The 23,688-nt window shown below is 44.4% G+C and overlaps 1 protein-coding gene across 5 annotated transcripts in view; it reads right to left on the reverse strand.

The window, feature by feature from the left end:
* The window catches only part of LOC138511252 (protein unc-13 homolog B-like), a 2,171,549-nt gene that overhangs the window by 652,002 nt on the left and 1,495,859 nt on the right, over positions 1 to 23,688 (reverse strand). For all 5 annotated transcript variants that reach the window (XM_069626798.1, XM_069626797.1, XM_069626799.1 and 2 more), the window contains one exon: positions 1,994 to 2,109. In XM_069626798.1, coding sequence (XP_069482899.1) covers positions 1,994 to 2,109 — 116 coding nt within the window. The remainder of the gene's footprint in view (positions 1 to 1,993; positions 2,110 to 23,688) is intronic.

The raw sequence follows: 23,688 nt of genomic DNA on the forward strand, positions 1-23,688 counted from the left end.
GTCGCTTCACCGGATGGCCGATTCCTCTGGTTCTCCTCACTCTCCTGTCCCCCCTGTTCACCAACACCGTCTTGTCGCTCTCCATCTCTCTCCCTCCTGCTCCCCACACTACATCCACTGGTTTTACGGTTCTCTCCTGTTTCTCCTATCCCCACACTCTGACTGCTCCTCCATTCAGAGGCAATACATTCAACACTACCCCATGCATTTACCCTGCTCTACCTTCCTGCCTCTCTAAAGTCCCTTGCTCGTTAACCCACTCATGTACACACTCAGTCTACCTCACAACTACTCTGAAACTCCCCCATTTCTACTCTCAGCCTGAAAATCAGTGTGCCACACACCTCAATTGGTACCCCCTCACAGACCCAACAACTTACTTTCACCCTTCCCCTATACTCCATTGGTATCCTCCAGCTCCTTCTCCACCTGCTGCACCCTCATCGCTAGTCTCTTGGTCCACCTTGCCTGCTCCTGACCTCACCTGCCCACCTTTCATCCACTACTGAAATTGCTGGCTTTTCGTAGCCCTGCCTTTCCCACTTAAGAATGTCCCTTGAATCCCATTGATTCCTTGCATCTGATCCCTTCGGCCAATCTCTAGCAGACAGGACTTCCCATGGAATTACTCTAGCCCCGCCTCTTTTCAGTCTCCATTGTCATATAGCCAGCCATTTGCTCCGCAGCGTCGCTCCTTTTCTGGGTGAATTTTCTTCAATCCCGGGTTTGGGAAGTGTTTCTGGTTCTACCCTCTTCTTCAACAGTCACCTTTCCAGTCTGGTGCTTGCTACACATCATGCTCGCTGAAAAAGAGGCGTGGCCAGGACAGGGGCTGATTGTTACTGATTCAGTGAAAAGACCCCAATTGGCATACACGTGTACAAACACATCAGGTATGCGGGGACCGGAGTTCCCTTCATCTGCGCCCCATCATCTCTTGGCAGGGTCACTGCCATGAGTGGAAAACAAAAAAAATCTAAAAGTTCAAGCTCAGAAAAACAGCCTTCAATATGCCAAAGGTGTATCCATGTGTTCCCTCAGTCTGTGAGGAATGCATTTATTTATTTTTTACATTTGTATAGCGCACAAAGCAGCCCCTGGGCATCGCAGCGCTGTTAGTTGTAATTACACTTGGTTACAGAAGGGAACGGAATACATTAAAAACATTGGAGAAACAGAACATTTCATTATGCATATCTAGCAGGTGTGGATTTTGAATAGCTGTGATTTCGGTGTTTCTGGCCAATCTTGGGATGACCTCTTAGGTGTAGGCAACAGACCCTTCTCTGGTAGCAAGCTTTTTCGCACGTGTCGGTATCGGGTCCAGTCCATCCGAGGCCTGTAGTGAATGTACTACTTGCTTGACATACACTGCTTTTTGTTCAAATTGCTGTTTTTTGTCGGTGGGGTGTTTGCGCTATAACTAGAGCTATCTCTGGGTTATTTTTTCTAGCAATTTAAAATGGGGTCCACACCTGATGGAAAAAGCTTCGGTCTGCTACATGTGAACCTCACTGAACCATAATCCAAGGAGAGCACTGGCACTGCCGAGGGAAAGCATCGAAGTCAAAAGCACAGCCCCAGTCTGCATCATCCACGCCCATACCAAGCAGCATTTGCTCCTCCCCTTTTTCGTCTATGCAGCCAATACAACATGCAACACTTAAAAAAGGTCCAAACTAGTATATATTGTTTGTAAGTGGTGCTAAATAATCAAACAAAAAGACAACATCCGTTGAGACACAGGGGTCCACAATGAACAAGAAATAACCTTCTAGTGGCCGCCAGATGTGAGAGAAGAGAAGATTTGCGAGGGGTCAAACATTGGCTCACAAGTGGGTTCAGTATCAGTGCCACTGTCAATCATTTGGCAGCCACTTCCTTTGACAGTGATGCACACATCACTAATACAGATGGCCATGGGTAGTGCATGACCTGAGGAGACAGTGGCATGGTTCTACTGGAAGGGAGGGAGGGAGGGAGGATGGCTTACCTCGTGAAGGCACGTGTACTGAATGTGGTAGGGCGCCACCTTCTCCTCGCCCTTGATCTCCACGTTGATCTGCAGGCGAATGGCACCAGACACCGCAGACTTATCCGTTCTTTTCTCTGTGAATCAAGTACAACAGTTACTCGTTACAAGAGTGCACATTTCTATGGCAAAAAGCCCCTCAGGTATGCTGGTCATTTCACAATGGAAACGGTCATTGATAACAGAAACCTAAGGAAACAAACCCAACTCTTCCCAAAACGTGCACATGCTCAGGTTTCTTTTCTCTCAAATGGTGCTCTACTCCCTTCCCCACTCCTTTCCTAGGCTCCATAAGCAGGGGCCCCTACAATCAATACACATGTTCCCTTTCCAGCTCCATTTACTTTCTAGAGCTCTTGTTGCCAATGAACGTTTTTAGATTTCCAGCGCCAACTTTTCTCATCTTCTGTATCCATGTGCCGTTCTCTTTAAGAACCGACTAGATAGAGTGTTACCTCTGCTCCATATCTATTGCAGATAGATATTTAAAGGGGACCTAGTCTCAATCATTGGCTTGGTGATACAGAACGACTGCCTCTTGATGAAAGCCCCGTTATAGCAGCAGCCATTTTGTAGAAGCAAGTAGGGCTGTTTAGGTTGGAGAGAGGGATTCTGATTCTCGTTTTTAACTGCTTTTTGTTTCCAAAAATGTGTACATTGATGTTTTTCTGCGTTACAATGTGCGTTAGTTTTTGATGTGTTGGTGATTATTACTACTACTATTAACATCTATGGCCGCCACTGTTCATGTCATTAAAGAATACAGCCATGATGGAGTTGGTGCCTCATATATAAACCTTTGTAATGCTCCCAATCCATCATGGCCACCGTCTTAATAAGCAAAGGCAAAACAAATCTTGCTTTGCAAAGGTAGAAGATTAGATTATTTTGTGAAGTCCCCACCGGATAATGAATTGTTACAATCTACATCTGCAAAGCCATAACCACTGGCTTTATCAATGTTTCTCCCTGTTGGCTATTGCCAGTCTGGCTACTAGAATTAAGGTGGAAAACAATATCCATTCTTGTATAGTTTTCTTCTTCCAATGTGAAAAAATGAATGCAGCCTTAGTATGACTTTTTAATTTGAAAAGATTGTTAATTAAGTAGCCAAAGGCTGCAGTGTAGGACCCTACCATTGAGGCTGCCCTGTGGTGTGAAACAGTTGTAAAAAGAAAATGCGGAATCCATATGTTGGGCCAATGAAATGTTGTATTTAATTATAAGTGTTCAAAGAAAAAAAGTTCGAATTAGACAAATTGCCTAATGTGTCTTGTATTGGTTACAATTCACCAAATACAAAGTCTTATTGATTGTCATGTACATATTCAAGGTTAAACAGAAGCATTTTCAGAGAAATTAATAGCATATAAAATAATATTTGATAAACAGTTCAGAAAAATGAGTATCACTCCTCCTGATGAACCGCATAAATCTATGCGGGGAAACACGTGTTCAGGATATTAAGGATACTTCAAACACATCTGTAATTCGCCCATGTGAAATGCTCTGCTAAGCACCAATCGGATTGCATGTTGGTACATGTAATCTTATGTTTTATAATGGCAATATAAAACTATAAATATTGTACAAGAATACAGAATGATGCATGCTTACAACTCACCTAACATGTATTCTTTAGCCAGGACAACTAAAGATGCAACCTGGACCCGGATGTTATTGTGCTCAGCGGTTTATGGGGTTCACCTCCTGAATATGGGGCGGGTTAAGGGTGGGAAGATACTCTGGCATTGTTGTTTTAATATAATATCCTATGGTAAATGCACTATGAGAAAAAGGATGATATTGGGAGGCAACCAGGAAACAAAGTTGGTCACAGGGACCATTTAAGGGATCTATGTGGTTTAATACAGCAATAGGCTACTTATGCTATTCGTTGGTTCTGAGGTATATGGTTTAATTAGCATAATAGGCATGGAAGTATGGATAGCAAGGTTTAAATACTATAAGCTGGTCATACATTTGTCTTAAAACGTTGATTACTGTGAGGAACCTGAGGGCGTCCTCACTTCTTTCTCCCCATCATCCTCTGCTCAGGCGGCCAGGGAAAGGCCATTGCTTCTCGATCCCGATCCTGGGGTTGGAGCTGCAAGGGAGGATCACCGGTGTAGAGGAGACTTGTGGAATTGTAGAGGGATGTCCTTGGGTGAGACACGGTATCACCCATGTCCATTCCATGATAAACCCTCGTCCCATCTGCATTTCTGGGATATTGATACCCTTCTCCCTCTGCCCAAATTAACACCAGAGGGTATCAAATGCAGGAATACTAGGGAGAGGGTCAGGAAGAGGAGGACCGCAGGTGAGAAATGGTATCCCACTTTTTCCTATGAGACCCAACCTCCCCTTGCCCCAGCCTTTATAGACTGTCGCAACCCAGCTCCCCTCATTACCCCCAACTCCAATCATTACAGTACTGGGACAAGGAAGAAGCAACTAGGGGTAGTGAACACTAGTAACTCATTTCACCACTCTAGTAGTGAGACGAGGATGAGACCTGTAGAGTGTTGGAAAGGTCAGGCATTTATGTCCTAAGTGCTGCACTAATTACGACTAGGCAATTGCAATTATGGACTCACACCTGCAACCCATCAAGTGGTTGCAGGTATATAAAAGGGAGGGAGTCCAACAGAAAGGAGAGAGACAAGGCTGATCTTTGCGGGCGGATCCTGCATACTAGGAGGCAGCCATGGTGGGTCCTGCAGGAGAGCCAAGTCCCCCGGCAAATGATCACAAGAAGCTTTTGAGCCAAGGACTGGGGATCTGCGAGAAGGCCACAGGTGTGGGAGTCTCACTGGTCAGGGGCCCACAGACGGCACTGCGGACACAGAAGAAAGGAGCAAAGTTACCGACAGCGTCCACAGGGAGAAAGCAGAGCTGCCGGCGAGATACAAAGAGAAGGTGAAGTGCGAGCGGGGCTCGCGGTCAAAGGAAAGGGTGTCGGCGGAGCAGAAGCCGAAAGCACAGCTGCCCGGATGAGACGCCAGGGTCCAGTGAGTGAGAAGGGAAGAGCACTCGAACCGAGGCACTCCTGGGGGCTGTGGGAAAGCCAAAATAGATGTTGAATTAATGACAAAGGATGCACAAGATGAAATGAATCCAAAGCAACGAGTTGAGAGGAAATATAAGGACAATATAAAATGCAGGCAGCAGATTAAAAGATCACAGCTATTGAATATCAAACTAAAAGGAAGGCTTTTGGCAAAGTTATGACACAATGATAAGTCTGTGTGAAATTCTACTATTTTCTAATGAAAGCAAGCATGAGCCGTATGAAAGGCAATGGAAAGCAAGTATGACAGATTACTAGAAAGTATGAAACCAAGGTTGTGAAGGAACACAACACCACAAAGTGATCAATATGCGAAAACACGTTGTTGCAAAGCCCAGAGACTGGCAAAGGAAAGAATGAAAAGCTAACTGAGTGTCAACCATCACACAGGTACAAATACAGAAGAACATGTGTGGGCTAAGGAGCATAGGGTTCCTGGTTGCGTGACGTGTGATGGGTGGCCCGTGTGGTCCGACAACTGCACCTAGACCAGGGAAACCCTAACTGTGAAAGCCAAAGAGGTTGCTGAAGTGTAACGGGAGAAAGCAATCTGATTGAACTGTTAAGAAACCAGAAGGAGTATAATGTTGGTTTGGTGTTGTGTTTGAACATTGAAATATTGAGAAGTACAAGTTGCCATGTTGAACTTGGGGAAGGGAACCCCAAGGCTATGTTGAACTGTCTTGAAACCCTGTGGCGTTGTTGAACTGACTTGAACTTAGGAAGGGAACCCATAGATGTTTTGTGAACTATCTTTCACCTTGGGAAGAGGAGCTGAAAAGTAAGCCAGAAGCTGGAAGAAGCTCAGAACTTTATTTGGAACACTATTTTGTTTATTGTTGACATTCCTACAAATTGTTTAGCTTTAGCTGTGAGGGCAAGTATAGGTTCTGGACACAGAGTTAACTTTCTGGCCCACTTTCCTTAGTTTCTTTATGTAGGGAAATCCCACCTTAGTACAGGGCAAGTTAGGCCTTCAAACATCCTAACAACTGAGTTAATAACACATTTATTTTTTAATTTTGAATCTGTTGTCTGTGTCTTGCTTCATGATGCTATTACATATGCACTTTGATATTATGCTTTTTGGGTTCTTATATCACAAGAGAGATGGAAGACTTCAATGTGATATTGCCAGACTGTTTTTCAAGAGGCAGTACGGAAAATACAAATACAAAATAAAATGGTATTTCTTTGGAGAAAGTGACTCCCCCCCCACCAGCTTTCTCCTTGAACACACTGTACGTTCTGGGATTTTTGGGTGGGCACCGGGCTTCCCTCTCATCCCGCGGCATGCAGAGAGCCTGACAGAGCAAGATAAAAGTCACACCCTAATATGTCTGCTCCAAGAGACCAACATCCCTAGTGGTTAAATGACGTTTATTTTTGTGAAAAATAGGTTGTTGCAGAAATACATTTGTTGTGTTCAGCTTCCTCTCGAAGTGTGGGCAGAGTGGCCATCTAGCTGGCAGGGGACAAATAAATCAAGCTAAGGAAGTGCATTCTAGCTTTACTGAAATATCAGGGTAACAATTTAAGGTAGGGTCCCTCTAATGCGCAAAATGTCGGGTGATTGAATTGCCCTTAGTGAGCTGACTTTTTATTTTCTCAACCCTATGCAAATGCTGCACATGTTAGTTAATGGCATCTAGACAGATCTGCTGACTCCAAGGAAAGTTCAAGGGCACTTCTCTGTACATCTATGGATAATGCCATCTGGGATTTTGGGATGAGAGCAAAATTAGACTATTTTTCAGTCTCCAAAAATAGACACTGTAAGCTTGCCTGCCAACCTCTCCAGACTGTGGCACGATTAACATTTATATTTCGATGTAGTCTAGTGAAGGAGTAATACGGTGAAGCTTCAACTGTTGGAAGAGGAACATAATGTCAGAGCTGAAGAACCTCCCATGAGAGTCTTTAGAACGTAATGTTGGCTGTGCTCTCTCTAAGGGACCGTTTGTTGCATTTCCAAGTGTCAACTGTAAATGGTTTATTTATATCATCAGCAGGAAGTATTGGCGTTTTAGCAGAAGTTGGAGAAGAACTTGGAGCCACCTGGTTAAAGGATGAGATCTTATGGCGAGGGATCTGAAGAAGTCAGAAGATAATCTTGGCGGGCTAAGGCAATCTGATAGTGATATACAAGAGATTAAACATGCTATAACTGGTGGGGGAGTCACTGAGGGAAATTAAATAAAGGTTATCTGGAGATTCCTATCAAGACAAAGCAAGCAAGGAAGCTCTTAAACTAGTAGCTTGTAAATGCGACAAAGGTAGCTTATAGGACAGTACCTAATTTGGCGGCTCTGAGGACCAGGGATACCGACAAGCTATAAGAGTAGCTTCTGTGAAATCTGTGGATGTCATCCCTTCTCCCCTAGATGGAGAACTTTCCCGTGGGGTCAGGAGGGTATGTCCACAGTGCAATAGTCCCCCTGGGGGTGGTGCACCAGAGGAGGATCACATGGGAGAGGAAGACCCTTATGGGATTAGGATGACCATCTTCTGGGAACGCAGTATACCTCAGCTTTGTTACACTCTGGGCCTCATCACGAGTTGGGCGGTAGCCCTTAAATGCGGCGGTAATGCTATTAACGCCGCATTTAAGTGTCTGCCCAAACATGAGTCTGCCAACATTTACCCCCAGCTTTAAGCTGGGGGTAAATGTGCCGGAAAAAAAATCAAATTTTGGGGCGCTATTAGCGTCTAATTGCGCCGAAAATGCCCCATTGGGTCCAATGGGGAATACCCATTACCACCCAACCCTTGATCCGGCGCCAATAGCACAGGACTGGGTGGCGGTAACGCTATTAGTGCGGGCAGTATCCTGGCAGTAATACAGCCAGGATACTGCCCAACTCGTGATGAGGCCCCATGTCTCTTTCCCAAAGCCACAGTCTCCTTCCCTCTTTCCAACCAGTGCCAATATCTTATTGTAAAGTCGTCAACCTAGTATGTTAGACCTGACTAAGGCAACAGAGAAACCAATTTGCTTTCCATATAGTTCCAATTCAAGCAGCGTTGAAAAAGAAAATTACCAGAAGTATGAAGATCACTCCAGAGAACCAGAGTGAACGGTCTAGTCTCTCACGGAACTTGAACTGTCAAAGGCAAAAGAAAATAACAGCGGGAAACCAACATGGTGAGAGCCATCCTCTGAGAGGAAACCCGGGAGATGCTGACCTAACGAACAGGGAAATGCACCATGAGACACCATGCACGGTGGCGAATGGGAGCACAAACGTAGCCCAGGATGAAGGAACTACGCTGACCACTGACCAAGAAACCCTCTGGGCATCCCAAAGTCCGGGGAACTGCTAGAGAGAAAAAAATGCAGCCCGAGAAGGAAGCAGTGACCAGTGGAGCAACCGCAGACAAGAGGAGATGCCCAAATGCAGCTGGAGACAGAAACCACAGCCCGAGAAACGAGGTGTAACCAGCGGAGCTGCCGCCAACCCAAGAGAGCACCCAAACGATACCGGAGACTCTTAGCGGAGCACCGCCACTCGGATGATGCGAACCACACAAACAGGTATGCGGGCCGACCGAGAGGTGCTAGAGTTCTGGGAGGAATTGGGGAACTACACAGCATGAGCTAAAAGGGACTGGGATCCTGACAGTAAGAGAGAATGAAACAATTGTGTACTTGGCAGGAGAATAAACAAAGCATGCAAGAGACATTACTGCGAGTCTGGAACCCACACCCACATGAGAGCTGGAGAATGAGAGGGTCTGGGACCCTGAAAGCAAAATAGACAAGACAAGAAGAAAACATATGCTTAGCAGGAGAGTGCACCAAGATGGTATAATACATCTTTGTGAGTCTGGGACTCAAATCCATACGAAGATCTAAGAATAAGGTGAAGCTCATTCAAGAAAAGGTACAGGGTCTGGGACCCAAGGAGATAAAAGGAGGGTATTAACAGACTATATTTCCTGGGGTGTGTTTGGCAGAAGAGTGAACCAGACCCAACCCCTCCATGAAAGAAGAAGAGGTGTTCACTGGAAAGCTGAAAACCTTTGTTTATTTTTGGGAAAGATTGGAAAGCCGAGGGAAATCGAGACATGTCCCCTGGCTGAGTGAATACTGTGCTTTCTTTTGTGCTATTTTTCAAAAGTAAAGGAAACCATGTAAGGAGGAGACTAATTCTTAAATTTTCAAGTAAAACAAGAAGGAATACAGGAGAAAGGAGCAAATCCCTGGTCCTTGGAATGGTACATTGTGGAAAAGGAACACTTGTTCTGTTTTTTGACAACCCGAGACATTGGCAACTTTCTATTGGCAAGAATTGTCATCACTTTAGTTCCAAATATGGCGTCCTTGCACATTAGATTTAAGTTACTAGTATTAGGATCAGAAGCAGGGTCTTTGGACACAACAGTGACTGTCTATTTGACATCCTGATGTTTTTCCTTAGATTTGTTTGAGATAGGGAAAACCCTCAACACTTAAGGGGCAGAGAGGTCGTTTTTCCAACCCTTTTACTGGTTAATAAAAGTGTATAACAAAAACGATGTCACTTTTGTTGTCTGAGCCTTACTTCTGCACCCTTACACTATCAATGGATTTCCTAGCGCCTCTTTACATTCTCCAAACTATCCTGTGCCTGAGGGACAGGAGTGGAAGCTGTTCAGTTTGTCACCTATTTAGGGGAGGAGCGATAGATCAAGGAATCTCTCAGAGACATTATCAAGGAGACCCACTTTTAATGACCAAAATAAAAGTTTCATGGACAACAAAAATCTACATATGAAGGAAAAGTAGCAAGCAAATAGTGGACCTCTATAGGAGGAGAAGGAATGAGAAAGTCTTTGTGTTAGCTCTCATTTGATTCTCCTGCAGTAAATTGCCAATGTATCCCATTTCTCCATGTGAAGAGATTGTATCATACACCGGACTGCCTGACAACATTTTATCGAGATTCCTCAGCCATATGCTGGTGGGTGCAGCTTGGATACAGGGGTCCTGGGAGCATATGTCAGCCCGAATAAATAATGAAAGGGTTTTGGGAATGTTTGGTAGGGTACAACAGGATGGCTGAATTTGTGGGCCTATGGACACTTTTTCAGGTCATACCCAGATATAGATTTCCTACAACAGAATGGTTAGAAAAATATTTAGTGGATCTCCGATAGCTTGAAGTCATTTAACGGGAAAAATGGAAAAATTGGATAAAGCCAAATACTGCAGAAGAAATATGAATTATCTGAATAACTGAAAGTGTTTTTATGTAGCCATATAGGGGAGGTATTTAAACCGCATAGTATATCGTTTTTCTTCCTGATACATTTATCTCTGCACTCTATAATTGTACTTGAGAATTTCTTGCTGTGTTTCTTATACTTTTTAGATTATGTAATGAACCATTGTGAAGAAGAAACAGGGGTGGAATGTTATCGGATATGAGTGGATGAACCCACTGCTGGTTGTGACTAAGCCAGCTGTTGTAAGCAGTATATGGTGGAAAAAGGAGTATGATAAATAGGCTAATTCGAGTCTGTCTAGGTCTGGGGTGTCAGTTCAGTTCCTTACACAGTTCACCGAGAGCCCAGGATCCTTGCAGTTATCCTGACTGTTCGAACTGCTTCAAACAGATGCAAGTGTGCGCTGAGCATTTTTATAGGTCCGGTTGAATAGGAAGTACCCAGGCATTCTTGAGTGTTTCTCTCCATTTGTAGAACATGGCTTTGAGGAGGTTTGAATAGGGCCATGCTTCATGGCACATTGCCTGTTGGTGGGTTGTCCAAGTGGGGGTTGTGTCCAAGGCGCTCACTGGTGCTTTCAATGACAGATGTGTGGGACGTTTTGCTCATGTCAGTATTGAGGGACCACGTCTACGTTGAGGGTTATTATCCTAGGCTAAGGTTCTGCAACCTAGAACTTTACAGGTGTTTTGGACTAGGACTTGACTGGGGACCATGCTGGCTGACTGATGGGATTTGTAGCACAAAACATCTAACATCTGGAAAACCAAAATAACACTGTCATAGGGACAGAGTGATGGGCATAACTGCTAGAGGAGTTGACAAATCAGACTTAAAAGGTGCACATGCCTACTAACAATGGTATTGGAGGCTCCTCCTTAATGGGGGATTGTCGAGAGAATTGGTTTCCAACCAATGAGTGGTGGTCTCTGTGTTTATCTATGGTATTCACAATAAGGAATGATGGCTACTGGATGTCACTTGTATAGTTGATGTGGGGAGTGCATCACTGATCTTTCCATCAGCTTCATTCGAGATAGCTACCGTTGCAAGTTCTTAATAAAGGTTTGAATAGGAGCCAGGTTTGCAGTAGATTTTGAAAAGTAAAGTGGACATTTATTTCATACAGTTGTCCAAGAACAGCATTTGAGAGGATAATGGCCATTTCGGGGGGACACTTCTGGTCATTTCCTATTGTTATAGGGAACCTTCACTAATACACTCTGTCTTGATCTTAGTGTCTTGCCAAGGAAACGAGTGGAGAAGTTCACCATAATTCATCCTAGGTCTCTTTACCTAGTGAGTGATGCAGTGTGGTTCGAGTTATTTCCTGTGTTTGGCAGGACACTGGTACAGGGTGTTAAGGTCGCTGTGATGCATTCTCATATTTTCAGTATTATCAGTAGTCCTCCATTGTCATTTTGAGCTCTTTTGAAGTGCCACAGGTGGTAATGAAGGAGGAGTATGTTGAGGCTATCGGCCTACCCCAATGTAAATTGTACCAGTGCGATAACCACAAGGATTGTGTGCAAAAAAGAAAACACTTTGCCTAGACAGGTTTCTTACTAGTGTAAGGACCTGAATAAATATATTATTTTTGTTTTATCCGGATCGAATTTCAATCTGTTTTCATTCATCTGAAAATCGATCAGGTTTTGGCCAGGTCCAGGTGTTGCTTTGCTGGCACAGGACCTTTACATTTGTGCGGCAAAACTAGGGGCTAGTAGACATTTTGTGAAATTATGAGCTCCCCTATCACTATAGGGGGATTACTGACGAGAGGGAGGAAAGGCAATAGGATTTCTAGGAGCGTATTCCAGTGGTGGAAGACTAACACCACTGTATGTATTTGTAAGTGTGGGGAATCTTGTGGACCCCTCACCAAAACCCTGCCTAGAATCTCCTCCCATGGGGCCAGTGAGAGCATACGCTTTCTGATCCCATTCCTGGGGGTGGTCTACTGCGGGAGGATCACCTGGTTGGAGACAGGGTCCAGGGTAGGGCGAGATACCAAGGCATGACACATGGTATTCTTCCTTGGAGAGGGATACTCTTAATACCATTCCGGGAGAGGTTATAGCCTGTTGCCGTTCTAACAGGGTTCAACCTATGGTTAAAACCAAGGTAAAACAACCTAGGATTAAACCATCTAAATCTATTACATCAAAAGAAGAAATCTTTGTTATCCCTAAATGTCCTCCTCAATATCAAAGGTATACTACAAAGAGTAATGAAAGTGTTGCACCTCCTGTCTCTATCCACAAACCCTCTTCTAAAAAACATCAAAGGAATTAAAACCACTATTAAAAGTAAGAAAACCCAATACCCCTAAAATGGCCTACATGTCCCAAAGCTCCTCAGGTACTGTGACGAAGCAGAAGGTTGAAGAGGCATACAGAAGTAAAGGACAGGGAAGCAGGTCCAGCAGCCTTTGCCGGGGACAATTAACACTAAGGGCCTGCACATGAAGCCAATTACCCCATCTGAAAAGGATAAAAGGCTGCAGCAGGTAGGTGCAGTAGAAAAAAGCTGGAGCAGGAGCTGTAAGGTTGGAAGTAGTAGCAGACGAAGAAGCAGAGCATGAGGCTGGCAGTTCACAAGGAAGTGTGATCACTTAAGGGGCTCCAGAACGAGTGAGGAGCAGATTTCACCTACATGTTCCGAGTTGGCCCTGTGCTCACAAACCCTGTTGAGGTGTGGCTGCATTGGAAGAGACTAGGAGAAGTTAACAGTCTTTCTGGTGCACCTAAATGCTGTAAACGCAGAGCTGAGGTTGTGCAGCTACCCGAGACCCATGTGCAGAAGCAAGCCGAGGGAAGCAGGAGAGAAGGAAACTCTGTGGTCAAAGCCGGATCGCAGACACCTGTATTGCAGAGGGATGTGGGGCCCAAGAGTGCCTGAAGCAGTAGTAGCAGAAAAAAGTTGAAGCCGTCCACAACAGCTGTGATTTTGAAGCCAGTGAGTGAAGCTCCGTACTACAATTCACAAGAAACTCCTTGCCGGCAACTGTAACAGCCTAATTAACACTTACGTAGAAGCTTGAGCAAGTGAAATGTGTTTGTTGCTGTGGGAAATCTTCACAACAAAGGAAATGTATGCTGCGTGTGTTTATTACAAGTTAAAGTGGTCGCGTAGAAGGAAAGTCATTTTCCATTGTTGTATTAAATAAAAACCCTTACCGGAGTGGTCACGTGTCTCCTATTAACAGGGAGAACATTGCCGGTAATCACTTGAGAGGTAGCAGCTGACTTTCATGAATTGTTACAAGATCACTTACATCAAAGAAGGTTTGCATGTACGCGATTGTGATTCCTGATCTACTTTAAAGCAGAATAAAGCGATCGCAAGTCTTTAAGTTGAAATTCATCATCAAAAAGTGGTCGCGTGTACCTAATTTCATTTCTCTACTAAAACCAGACTCTTGTAACATTCAGAACAAATACTTTGTGGTTGCAGAAGTTGCTGAAGTCACCAAAAGAACACGCATTACCCAAGCCAGTAGACAGACCCTTTCTAATGTGAAACCAGCCCTATTGAGATTTAACCACTTATGTTTTGAAGTTGTTGAAGCAGTTATTAATCCAGTGTCCTCTGATACAAGGGTGACAAGGTTATCCAAGGCTGGTAGAGTGGTGATACAGCTTTGCGGTAACTACTGGAAACAAGAAGGTGTTTATAAAGCTTGGGGAGGGAGATGGGTGCTTGTTAGAAGACCTGATCTACCATCTGTGAAGCGGAGACTGTCGAACCTGAGGAAGAGCAGCAGTCTAGAAGCTAAGATAGAACATAGTAGTAGCTGTAAGACAGACTGAAGAGGCAAAGATGCTGCCCTTTCTTATGGCATAGGAAAGAAGAGTGCCTTGCCTACATGTGGAGATTGAAGAATCATGTCTAAGTTGCCTGATAAAATTCTTAAAGTATAAAGTTACAGCCGAACCAATAGAACTGGGTTAGTCTATAATATTGTCAGGGAACCGTATGTTGACTGTATTTGAAGCAGTAGTAGACTGTGAAGCCAAGGAGCCTGCTTTCACAAAGCCATTTGCAGAAGGGCGTTGTCAAGGAAACAGCAACCCCCTCAGAAGAAGCATCCTGACAAGTTATACCAAAGACGCTGCAGAAGTTACAAAAAGGAGGACATTTGTAGAAGCAGAAGTGGTACTTTTGTTTTGAACTTTGTCAATTTATCCTGGAAGAAAGTTATCCAGGATTACCATTGGTGCTGTTTTCTTTGAAGAATGTAAGGGAAATGTTCATTAAACTGTGAAGGAACTGTTATCAGTATGTTGTTTGGGTGAACTTTCGTGTCTTTGGAACTTTTCAAGAACTAACTTAAGACTTTACTTTGCTTTGGGAAAAATAGACTTTGGACATTCCTGGGAACGGGGCCTACCCAGGACAAGAGGAAGTTATCTAAGTCACTGGTTATTTGGTAATATTTTATTTATGTTGTTTATGCTTTACTTTGAATGTTTTGTTGTTGAGTGTGAGGGCCAGTTTTGTATATGCTAGGAGATTTACCCTTGGATTCTAGACTCGGTAGGGAATTTCCTGGTAGAGTAGGCTTAGGTTGGATTTCTTTACAATTTTTGTTTAAAATAAAATGTCAAATACTGAGAAAACTACAAGCAGTTTTCCGCCTCGCATTACTAACCCCTCACACAAGTGTCGACTAATTCCAGGACTACTGACTGCCACTAGGTTTTAAGCTGAAGTTTAGTTTGCTTTGAATTCCCTGAATACAGTCGAAGGTGGAATAGTGTGTTGACCCTGTTCAAAAGGTGCTTTGGGTCTAGTACCAGCAATTCTGTTTTTGGGCAATTTAGCTTGATGCTGGTTCTTGCCCATATACCTTTTTACATTTTTTTTTAAAGGTCTTTAGAATTGGTCTTTCCTTGTGTCCCGGGGATGTATTTGCATGTCATCTGCATATGGATAGAAGATAAGGTAATGGTCTCATAGGAGGTCCATAAGGGGTTTGAAAGAGACACCATAAGTGACAAATCGGGGGAAGGATGGGTGGTGGAAGAGGCGACTAATCCAGGGAAAGAGCCCTTTCTCCTCAAGGCAGAGCCAAACCCTTGGGAACTAAGTGGAACCTTGCTACGCAAGATACTTCCTGGGGGACAAGGCAAGCAGTATATCACTCGGGGTGACACCCCCACCTCCTTCGAGGACAAGGAAGCTGTAAGTAAGTATGTGGTTACACATTCCCTTGAGACAGAGTCCCCACTATTTATGGGTTATATGAGAGTTGAACCAATGTTATGAGGACAAGAAACATAGAACCATTCCTGTTCTCCCTCGCTACACGGGAGGATTCCAGACTGTACCTGTGGCCAAGGAAGTGTAAGCTTATGCCTGCCCACGTACAGCCAGTGTCTATGCCATTACACCATGGTTGATGCGTGGTGGGCAAAGGAATTCCAGAGCCCACAGAAGGATGCCGAGTCCAGGCAGGCAGACACCCGACTATCCTGAAGCGGGATACTGTGCTGTAGACGTGACACACCCTCACTCGTGAGCCCTGATCCAAAGTCGATGGACTGCTGCAGAGGAGCCAAAGAGTGCTATGGTGTGGCACCAGAGTCGCTTCCACCTTTCCCGAGCAATGCCAAGATCCAGGTATGCAGTTTGAGAAGCCAGGAATGTGAATCGGACACACAGGGGATTCATAGTTTTGGTCAAAGACTTATTAAAACAAAACAGGGTGGGAAAATTCCCCTCTGACTCTGCACTGGAAGCAGTTCCCTACCTAAAACCAAACCTAAGGGCCTGTCAATGCCAGAATGTCCACACAAAAACGTCCCATGTCCAAAGTACTATTCTGGCTCTCACATTGTAACAAAATAAACTATAAAGTGAAAAGGGTAATGTCTTTGGCCTTAAGTGGTGTATACGTTTTCAAAAGAAGAATGCCAACACAAAAGCTGCAGAAGGTCAGAGTTCCTTGTTCCAGAGGGTGTTCCCTTCCCCTGGATTTCTCTTCCCTCTTTTTTGTTTACAGCTCCTTGAATTTCTCTTAATCCACAATGTAACTGTTCTTTATCCTTATCTCATTAAGGTACCTCGTGTACCCTCCTGCCAGGTTTTCACTTCGTAGTGCCCTGGTATCACATAGCCTTTGGCTGGTTCTGATATATCCTTCCCAGGACTCCTTTTTACTGTTGTAACTCTTGTACACTGTTCAATTTGTCTTTACCTGGTGTAGTATTTAATTACCAGGACTGTCCAGGTAAACACTCTTGCACTTTGCTGGTACACTCTCCTGCCAGGACTTTCTTTAGCACACTTGCAATTGCCCGGTTTACTCTCCTGCCAGGCTTTCCTTTCCCATGTGCTCTATGCACACACAATTGTAAATACTGCTGAGTTTGCTTTATTTAACACAGTACCTGCCTGGTACACTATCCTGTCGGGGCTTTTCTTCAAAATGTGTTGCATACACTTGCAAAAACCTAAAGCCTCTTCTTGTTTGCTTTCCGTTTCTATAAAGCATTCAGTATTTCCTTCTCTTTCAGATGTTTCATTCACAGGTTTTGCATTTATTTGCTTTTGGCACATCTGCCAGTATGCCCTGGTATCCCAGTTCCTTTTTGGTAACTCACAAGCTCTTGCTGGCCTTCTATTTTCACGGTCAATCGGAGGTGGTCAGTTGGCTTCTCCATGCGCTTCTCTGCCGTCGTTCCATGGCCGGCACGCTCCCTGCAGCTCCTGCTGGACCCCTCTTCTTTCCACTCAGCTTTGGTAAAGACAGTGCCAATGCTGCGCACCTGCAAATGCCCAGGAGCCCTCTGCTGGCTTATGGCATTCTCCCAGTGTGTCTGGTCTTGCGATTGGCTTCCCACTTCTATCTTCCTGAGCCGGATGTATCCATGGCAGCTTCTGGAGCTCCACGGTCTGTGTACTTACCAGGAGAAGCAGCTTTGTCTTTCCAGCAGCGCCCTCTGGTCAGAAGTTGCTGGGTTTTAAATCTCCCGCCTGCAGGGCTGTCCTCGCAACCTCTAGAGAGCAGCCTGCACTCTTGGTCATTTCAGCTCTGCATTACTCGTCTCCTCTTCCTCGTCCCAGTACTATTGCAGTTATGGGAATTGAAGTCCATTCTTGATGTTGAATCTGTATACGTGTATTTAGAGGTGTATAAAAGCAAGTTAGTAATTGATAACTTGTAAGTAAAGTCTGGGAAGACGTTTTCATGAGCTCTATAGGGTAAGTCAAGTCTTGATGGTTTATAGACATATCTTTACGGATGGTTTTCCGGACCCTTCCTAGGTGGATGAAGGGAAGTGTAACAATATGCCATCAAGGCATTGGTCTTGGGTGTGGTATCCTCATAAGAAGAGGGGGGATCCCATGTATCATCCAATGGTGCTCTACAACTCCCCTGGAGGTTGTCTCCCCCCCAATGTGATCCTCCCTGATATTGCCGCCTCCAGGGTCAAGATCAGGTAGCAGCTGCCGTCCCCTGTTCACATGGGGAGAGGTTACTGCTGGGAAAGGAGTGATGACACTATCGGATTCATCACAGCGGCCTGTAGAATTGTTTTATTTGGTGTCATCTAATTCAGGGGAATTGTTCCCCCCAAACCAAGGCAGATGCACACAATCTTTATTTATTTAAAAACTTTATTTTTACAAACCTGGGACTCCCAATGTCACAGTCTTGATTCCCTACAGGGTCCCTCCCCCTTTGAGACAGGAAACATACAGGGTTGCACAGAAGGTCTATTTATTCATTAAATAGGTATAATTTCATCAATTTAATGATAAACACGTTGTGCATCCATGAAGTTCCAATGATGCAAAATGAGTAATACACTTGGCACCTTTAGTTTTCCATGCTATATTTATAGAAATAGAGACTTCTGCAACACACACACACACACACACACACCACATCAGCATCTATACATTTTATTCACATTGAGCATGCATGCCCCATGGATTGAGAAACGCACGAAGGGCCAGTGTGAATATTTTATTTGTTAAAAAACAAAATAAATCAGACCATCCCATCCCTGCCCATCTAATCCTTTCTACTTCCCCCTTACTCAATAGACATGCCACTTTCAAAAAAGCGTTCCTGAAAGCTCATTTAAACTACCGGCCACTTGACATTCTGGCATGGAAATTGCTTGTAAAAAGGAAAATATATGTTCAACATGTACATTTCCAAAATTCCCTTCAGTGCTGGTCCCATTTCTTTACTGTGTAAAGGTGTACACATGTCATTTTTAATGGGTAACTTAAAGATGGGAAAATGGGTAGAAGGGTTCTCAAATGGTTCAGCCCCAGTAACCAGGGAATGACTCGAATTAACACTGTTTACCTACGTATGCATATAGTGATATGTCCATTTGACTCGCAACAGTTCTTCTGTACTTGATTACACAGAGAAGTAGTGGATCAGTGTGTTCAGTATACACCCCAACGGCCTCTTCTATCAAATAGAAAATTCCAGAAACGCATACACTTCTGAAATATTCCCCAACATCTCCGGATATCCAATCAATGTATATACTCCCACCCCTTTCAGTACTTTCACAAATAACAAGGGCTCAGATTTAACCTAGTGCCTTGTAGAATATAGCTGACGTCTATATTATTTTCTCTTGGCTTTAGTACATACATCAGTGTTTCTTTGGCTGCCTCACACAATAGTGGACACCCTCTAAAGGACTGGTTTAATTCCACCCCTCATGAACAGTTGTGCCTCAGTCAACAAGATTGCATCACCTTCACTCCACAACCTGTCTGCGGTCTCTTCCACTGAAGAAGGCCTGGTATTGTGGCCCCAGGTAGACATCTCTCTCAGTGTACTGATGCTAATACAAAAATGGGTCCAAAAGGAAAGCAGTCCATTCAATCTCTTTTCTTTTGTTATCAATTCTCCCTGCTCTCCATCAGTCAATGAGTGAGCGAGTGAGTCCCCCAGAATCTATGGGTTTGAGCCTGTATAGAGCAGAAACCACACTCCTTACAGGTGTGTATCATTACTCTAATCTGATTGATCAATGTATGTGATTAAACAGTGTTCCAAAAGTTACATCACACTAAACCAAGTTTAAAGGCTATGGATTAGCAGTAATCTTGTTAGCCCTGCAAAGGTGCTCAATATTCTATAGCAAAACGCAGCTGCAACTTTACACATAATGAGTGGCATACTGCTATTACCATGTGAATTATAGAGGTAATGGTTTGCAGGAAAGTGTACTACTCCGCATTTCCTTATTCTTATAAGAATGTGTACCACCTTTCATAATGACTGGCAATTTAAATGAACACATTCAGAAGTCCTATATATCACTGCAAATGTATTTTCTTATTGGACCAGAAGACCAATGTCAAGCAACAGTTGGCAACAAGTGTTTCGACCAACAGGTCTTTGTCAAGACAAATGACTCACTCCAACATCCCATTCATACCGTAAGTTGATAATTTAGAAAGCATTTCTGCACTTTTCAAATGATGTTAGATTGCCAATAATTATAGTTCGCTTGGCCCTAAACAGGCGATCACACAGGGATCCGAGACGCCGTGCCACTGAACACAGCAGGGGAGCCATTTGCCCCTCAATTCAAGATTCATATATACACACGTACATGCCAGATTTAGGACCAAATGAACTATAATTATTGGCAATCTGACGACATACCATAGGCTACTTGGAGCACTAGGAAGTACTTGCTCTTAGCCAAAAACTCTTGGTAAGGAATGATGCAGTTTTCATGAATCATGAGAAAGAATTTGAAAACTGCAGAAATGCTTCTAAATTATTAACTTACAATATGCAATATTAACTTGCAATATGATATTATAGGTTTAGGACAGACGACCTATCTTTTTTAGACATCCTGACAAGCAGCTTGCTTATTATTCTGTAGCATTGGGATCCAGCACCTATAGAAGCAGAGCTAGGAAAGGCAATTCCATTCTTTAATAAACCTAAACTCAATTTCCAACATCTTTCTGTACGTCTCCTATGTCTGACCTAACACAAAGAGTAAGACAAGGCAGTCTAACTCCACGCTCAGTGCCCCGTCACTCAGGTAGGAGCAGAACGGCGAGAACCAGTTAAAGGAGATTTAGAAGACCATCGATGACATCTTCTGAACATAGCAAGAGCGAAGGCTGTGTTGAACCGATCTGGCTCTTCCGAGGTACACGCAGTGGCCAAGCATCTCTCACCTTCCGGTTATTTTGATCCCTGCAGTACGGTGTGGTCTTCTATGTTAAATGCCATGGAACACACAGACACGGAGCTAGTGTCGGCTATGGTGAGGCGATCATCCCAGGCGGAAAGTTGTGTAGACTGCATGATATAAGTAGAATATTGATCACCACATGATCAGCATGTTGTGCCGTGTGGTGATCACTACCTTTATTTTTGGTGTGGGGGAAGAGGGCAAGTTATACATGCTGGGCATGGGGGCACCAGTCCCTAGCTAGTGAAGGGTGAAACCCTCCCACTTTGAAGCAGCAGGCATCACTCTGCTGTGACACTCAACCCATGCTCGGAGAGCAAGAGCCTGTCAAGAGGTGTCCGCTCGCAAAGTGGTCTATTTTTGTTTAAACAATCATTAACGTGATGGCAGCAGCAGAAAACGTATAGTGGCAGAGGCCAAAAGCCTGCCCAAGCCATCTCAATAGACCCCCAAATGACGGTGTCATGGGCTTACCTGCACCCATGATTAGCATCTTTGTGAAACGAAAAAGCCTCTAAATTGGGGTGAAAGATGCATCCAATGGGCGAAATGTAGCGTAATAGTCATTCAGCCTCCTGCGCTCGGAGGAAGTGGAAAGTTGACCGTGCAAAGGATTTAATGGCACCACTCACAAGCAGCATTCAAAACTACCGTCCAGCCCCTTCACCCCGCAGAAGTGTTTGAGGCTAGCTCTGCCCCTGCTGCTGGGGGAAAGTAGTGATTAAGATGGAAAGGGTTTTCGGTTAAGTTCTTAAGGTGCAGGGCACTGGGTGAGAGTTCTAAAAAGAATGTCCTCTTGAAGGGAGCTGCTCATGAATGTTAGTGGACTTGTTACTGTCTGTGCGTCGCAGAGAGGAATGCTATTCAGCATACTTAGGCCATTTATCCAGGGTGGGTTTCTCGCTGGGATGGATAGTAGGTAAGAGGATGCTTTGCAGTTTGCTTTAAGTGAGCCGGGGCCTGCCGGGGCTGGGCCCCGGCAGTCTCCAATAAGTGAGGCTGAGCCGGGGCCCTGACGGGGCTCCCCGGTCCCACCAGAGTACGGCGCCCGCAGGTTATCATCCCCCACCACAGCCGCAACGGGAGATGAGCCCACCGGCCGCCCAGGTATAAGTCGGGCAACAGAGTCAGGTAACAGCTGTGACTGGCAGAAGTGTCAGCCAGTCGCAGCGTTGCACAAACGGTTTGTGTGACGCTGTGACTGGCTGACACTTCTGCCAGTCACAGCTGCCTGCTGCCGGAAGTGTTTCACTTTTTCAAACTCTAACTTCCTCTGGTGACCCTTCAGAAGGGTCACCAGAGGAAGTTAGACAGTCCCAGCCTGTCCAGCCCTAATAAAAGGGTGCGTCATTTTCGATTACTTACCTTTGCCACTGGATTCTATGTCCATGCTGCGACCGGTGACGACCACCATGCGAAGATTGCACCAGATGAGAAGAAGCCACACATCAATGGTAAGTGACTGCTGCGTGTTGCCACTGGCTTTGCTGTTGCTTGTTGCAGTTTCAACTAGTCGAGGCAAACTTCTCACTTCAGTGTGTTAGCCTCGAGCACCTGAAACTGCAACACACTTCTGTTGCTTTCACTTTCTTTATTTCTTCTTTGTTCCCTTAACTTTCTGCTCTCTGTACCCTCGCTTTTTCTTTCATTTATTTTTACCATTTCAAACGTTCTGCTGTTACCACGCTCCTTTGCAAGTAAACATGCAGTTTCTCGTTCCCTTCTTTGTTAAGGTTGAGAGTGGGCTTACATTTTTTCTTAATCATGTGGTATTCGACTGGATTATTTTGCATTGCTCTCCTGTTGCCTCCCCATCTCTAAGCATGCTCCTCCATATATAGCTTCAGTGCAGCCCCCATCTCCCTTTACCTGTCTCTCAATAGGCTCTGCGGTTCCATGTCACATCCCCTCCCACTTTGCAGCACATGTTTCTTATTTTATACAATACTACGTGTCTTCTACTGGAGCTCTGCGCATCAGAACACAGCCTCCTTGTCTTACGGTTTCCTAGGAGCCACCATCCTTTTCCTCTGCGCCTTTCGCGGAAATACAGTCTGTCTTCTCCCGCATTAAGCGCCTACATGTTTACAATTTCATTAGTCAGCTATACCGGCTCTTCTTGGTTTAGGATCAACATCGGTGCAAGTATGATTTTGCCTTTCACTCCATTAGCACAACCTGACATTTTATAAGACTGAAGGGAAGTTCATGCACGCAGGGAAAGGAGTAAAATTAGGAAGTGGCATGTGTTGTGATACTTTCACACTTGGAAACCTTTGCTTCGTTTCCTATGCGAATGTGTGCTGAAGACTGGTTGTGATGCATATCTTGTGAAATTACCTCACGTACTGGAGTAACTGCTTAAGAGCCACGTTTTGCTGTATCCCCATGCTGTGAGATCCCCGCCTGAACTAGTCACTCACTAGTCGCTGTAGTCATATAGTCTTCTATGTTTGTTCTGACTGTGGGGTATGGAAGGGATATGCGTTTGGATTACTGTTGGCTTTAGCCCTTTTATGGCCTGAGATCCTAGATTGAATAAGGTGACTGCGAGGCAGTGCTAGCACGTTTCAGCTCTCTGCAGGTCACTTGCATTTGATGCAAAGGCAAAAAGACAGCCCTTATTTGACACTATAAGGCACTGTGAGCAACCTCATGCAAAGAAGGACTCCATTGAAGATTATTATGTGGGGCTCTGGGAAATTGTCAATTGTTTACAAATTTGAATGCACCTGCTAATGTACCTCAACACCAATCCTTTCCTCAACGGGCTCAGTTAAGTGTCCAATAAATAAATAATGACTTTGAGCTTTGATTTGCTATACTTTAAGGCATGCAGCAAGCATTCTGGTACACTATATGTACTTACTAAAGTAGGCCAGACCAGTTTTACATGTTCGTTTCTAGACCACGCCCATCAATTAGGCCACGCCCATTGATTAGGCCATGCCCCCAAATGAGGCCCCCCTCAATGTCTTACCCCACTTCAAGCACTGAGTTTGGCTGACGGCTGTTCTATTGATTTGTACCTTACAAGTTGTTGGTGTGGTGATACTTTCAGGAAAAATGAATTGCTAAACTACTTTGAACAGAAAATGCTCCATGGGTTTATGTATACCATGCAATAACAATGAACAACGTATCAGTCCTGGCTAGTCAAAAACAGTGTT

This window comes from Ambystoma mexicanum, chromosome 6p (assembly GCF_040938575.1).
Source record: "Ambystoma mexicanum isolate Mex_15411 chromosome 6p, UKY_AmexF1_1, whole genome shotgun sequence".
In the NCBI taxonomy this organism is placed as follows: domain Eukaryota; kingdom Metazoa; phylum Chordata; class Amphibia; order Caudata; family Ambystomatidae; genus Ambystoma; species Ambystoma mexicanum.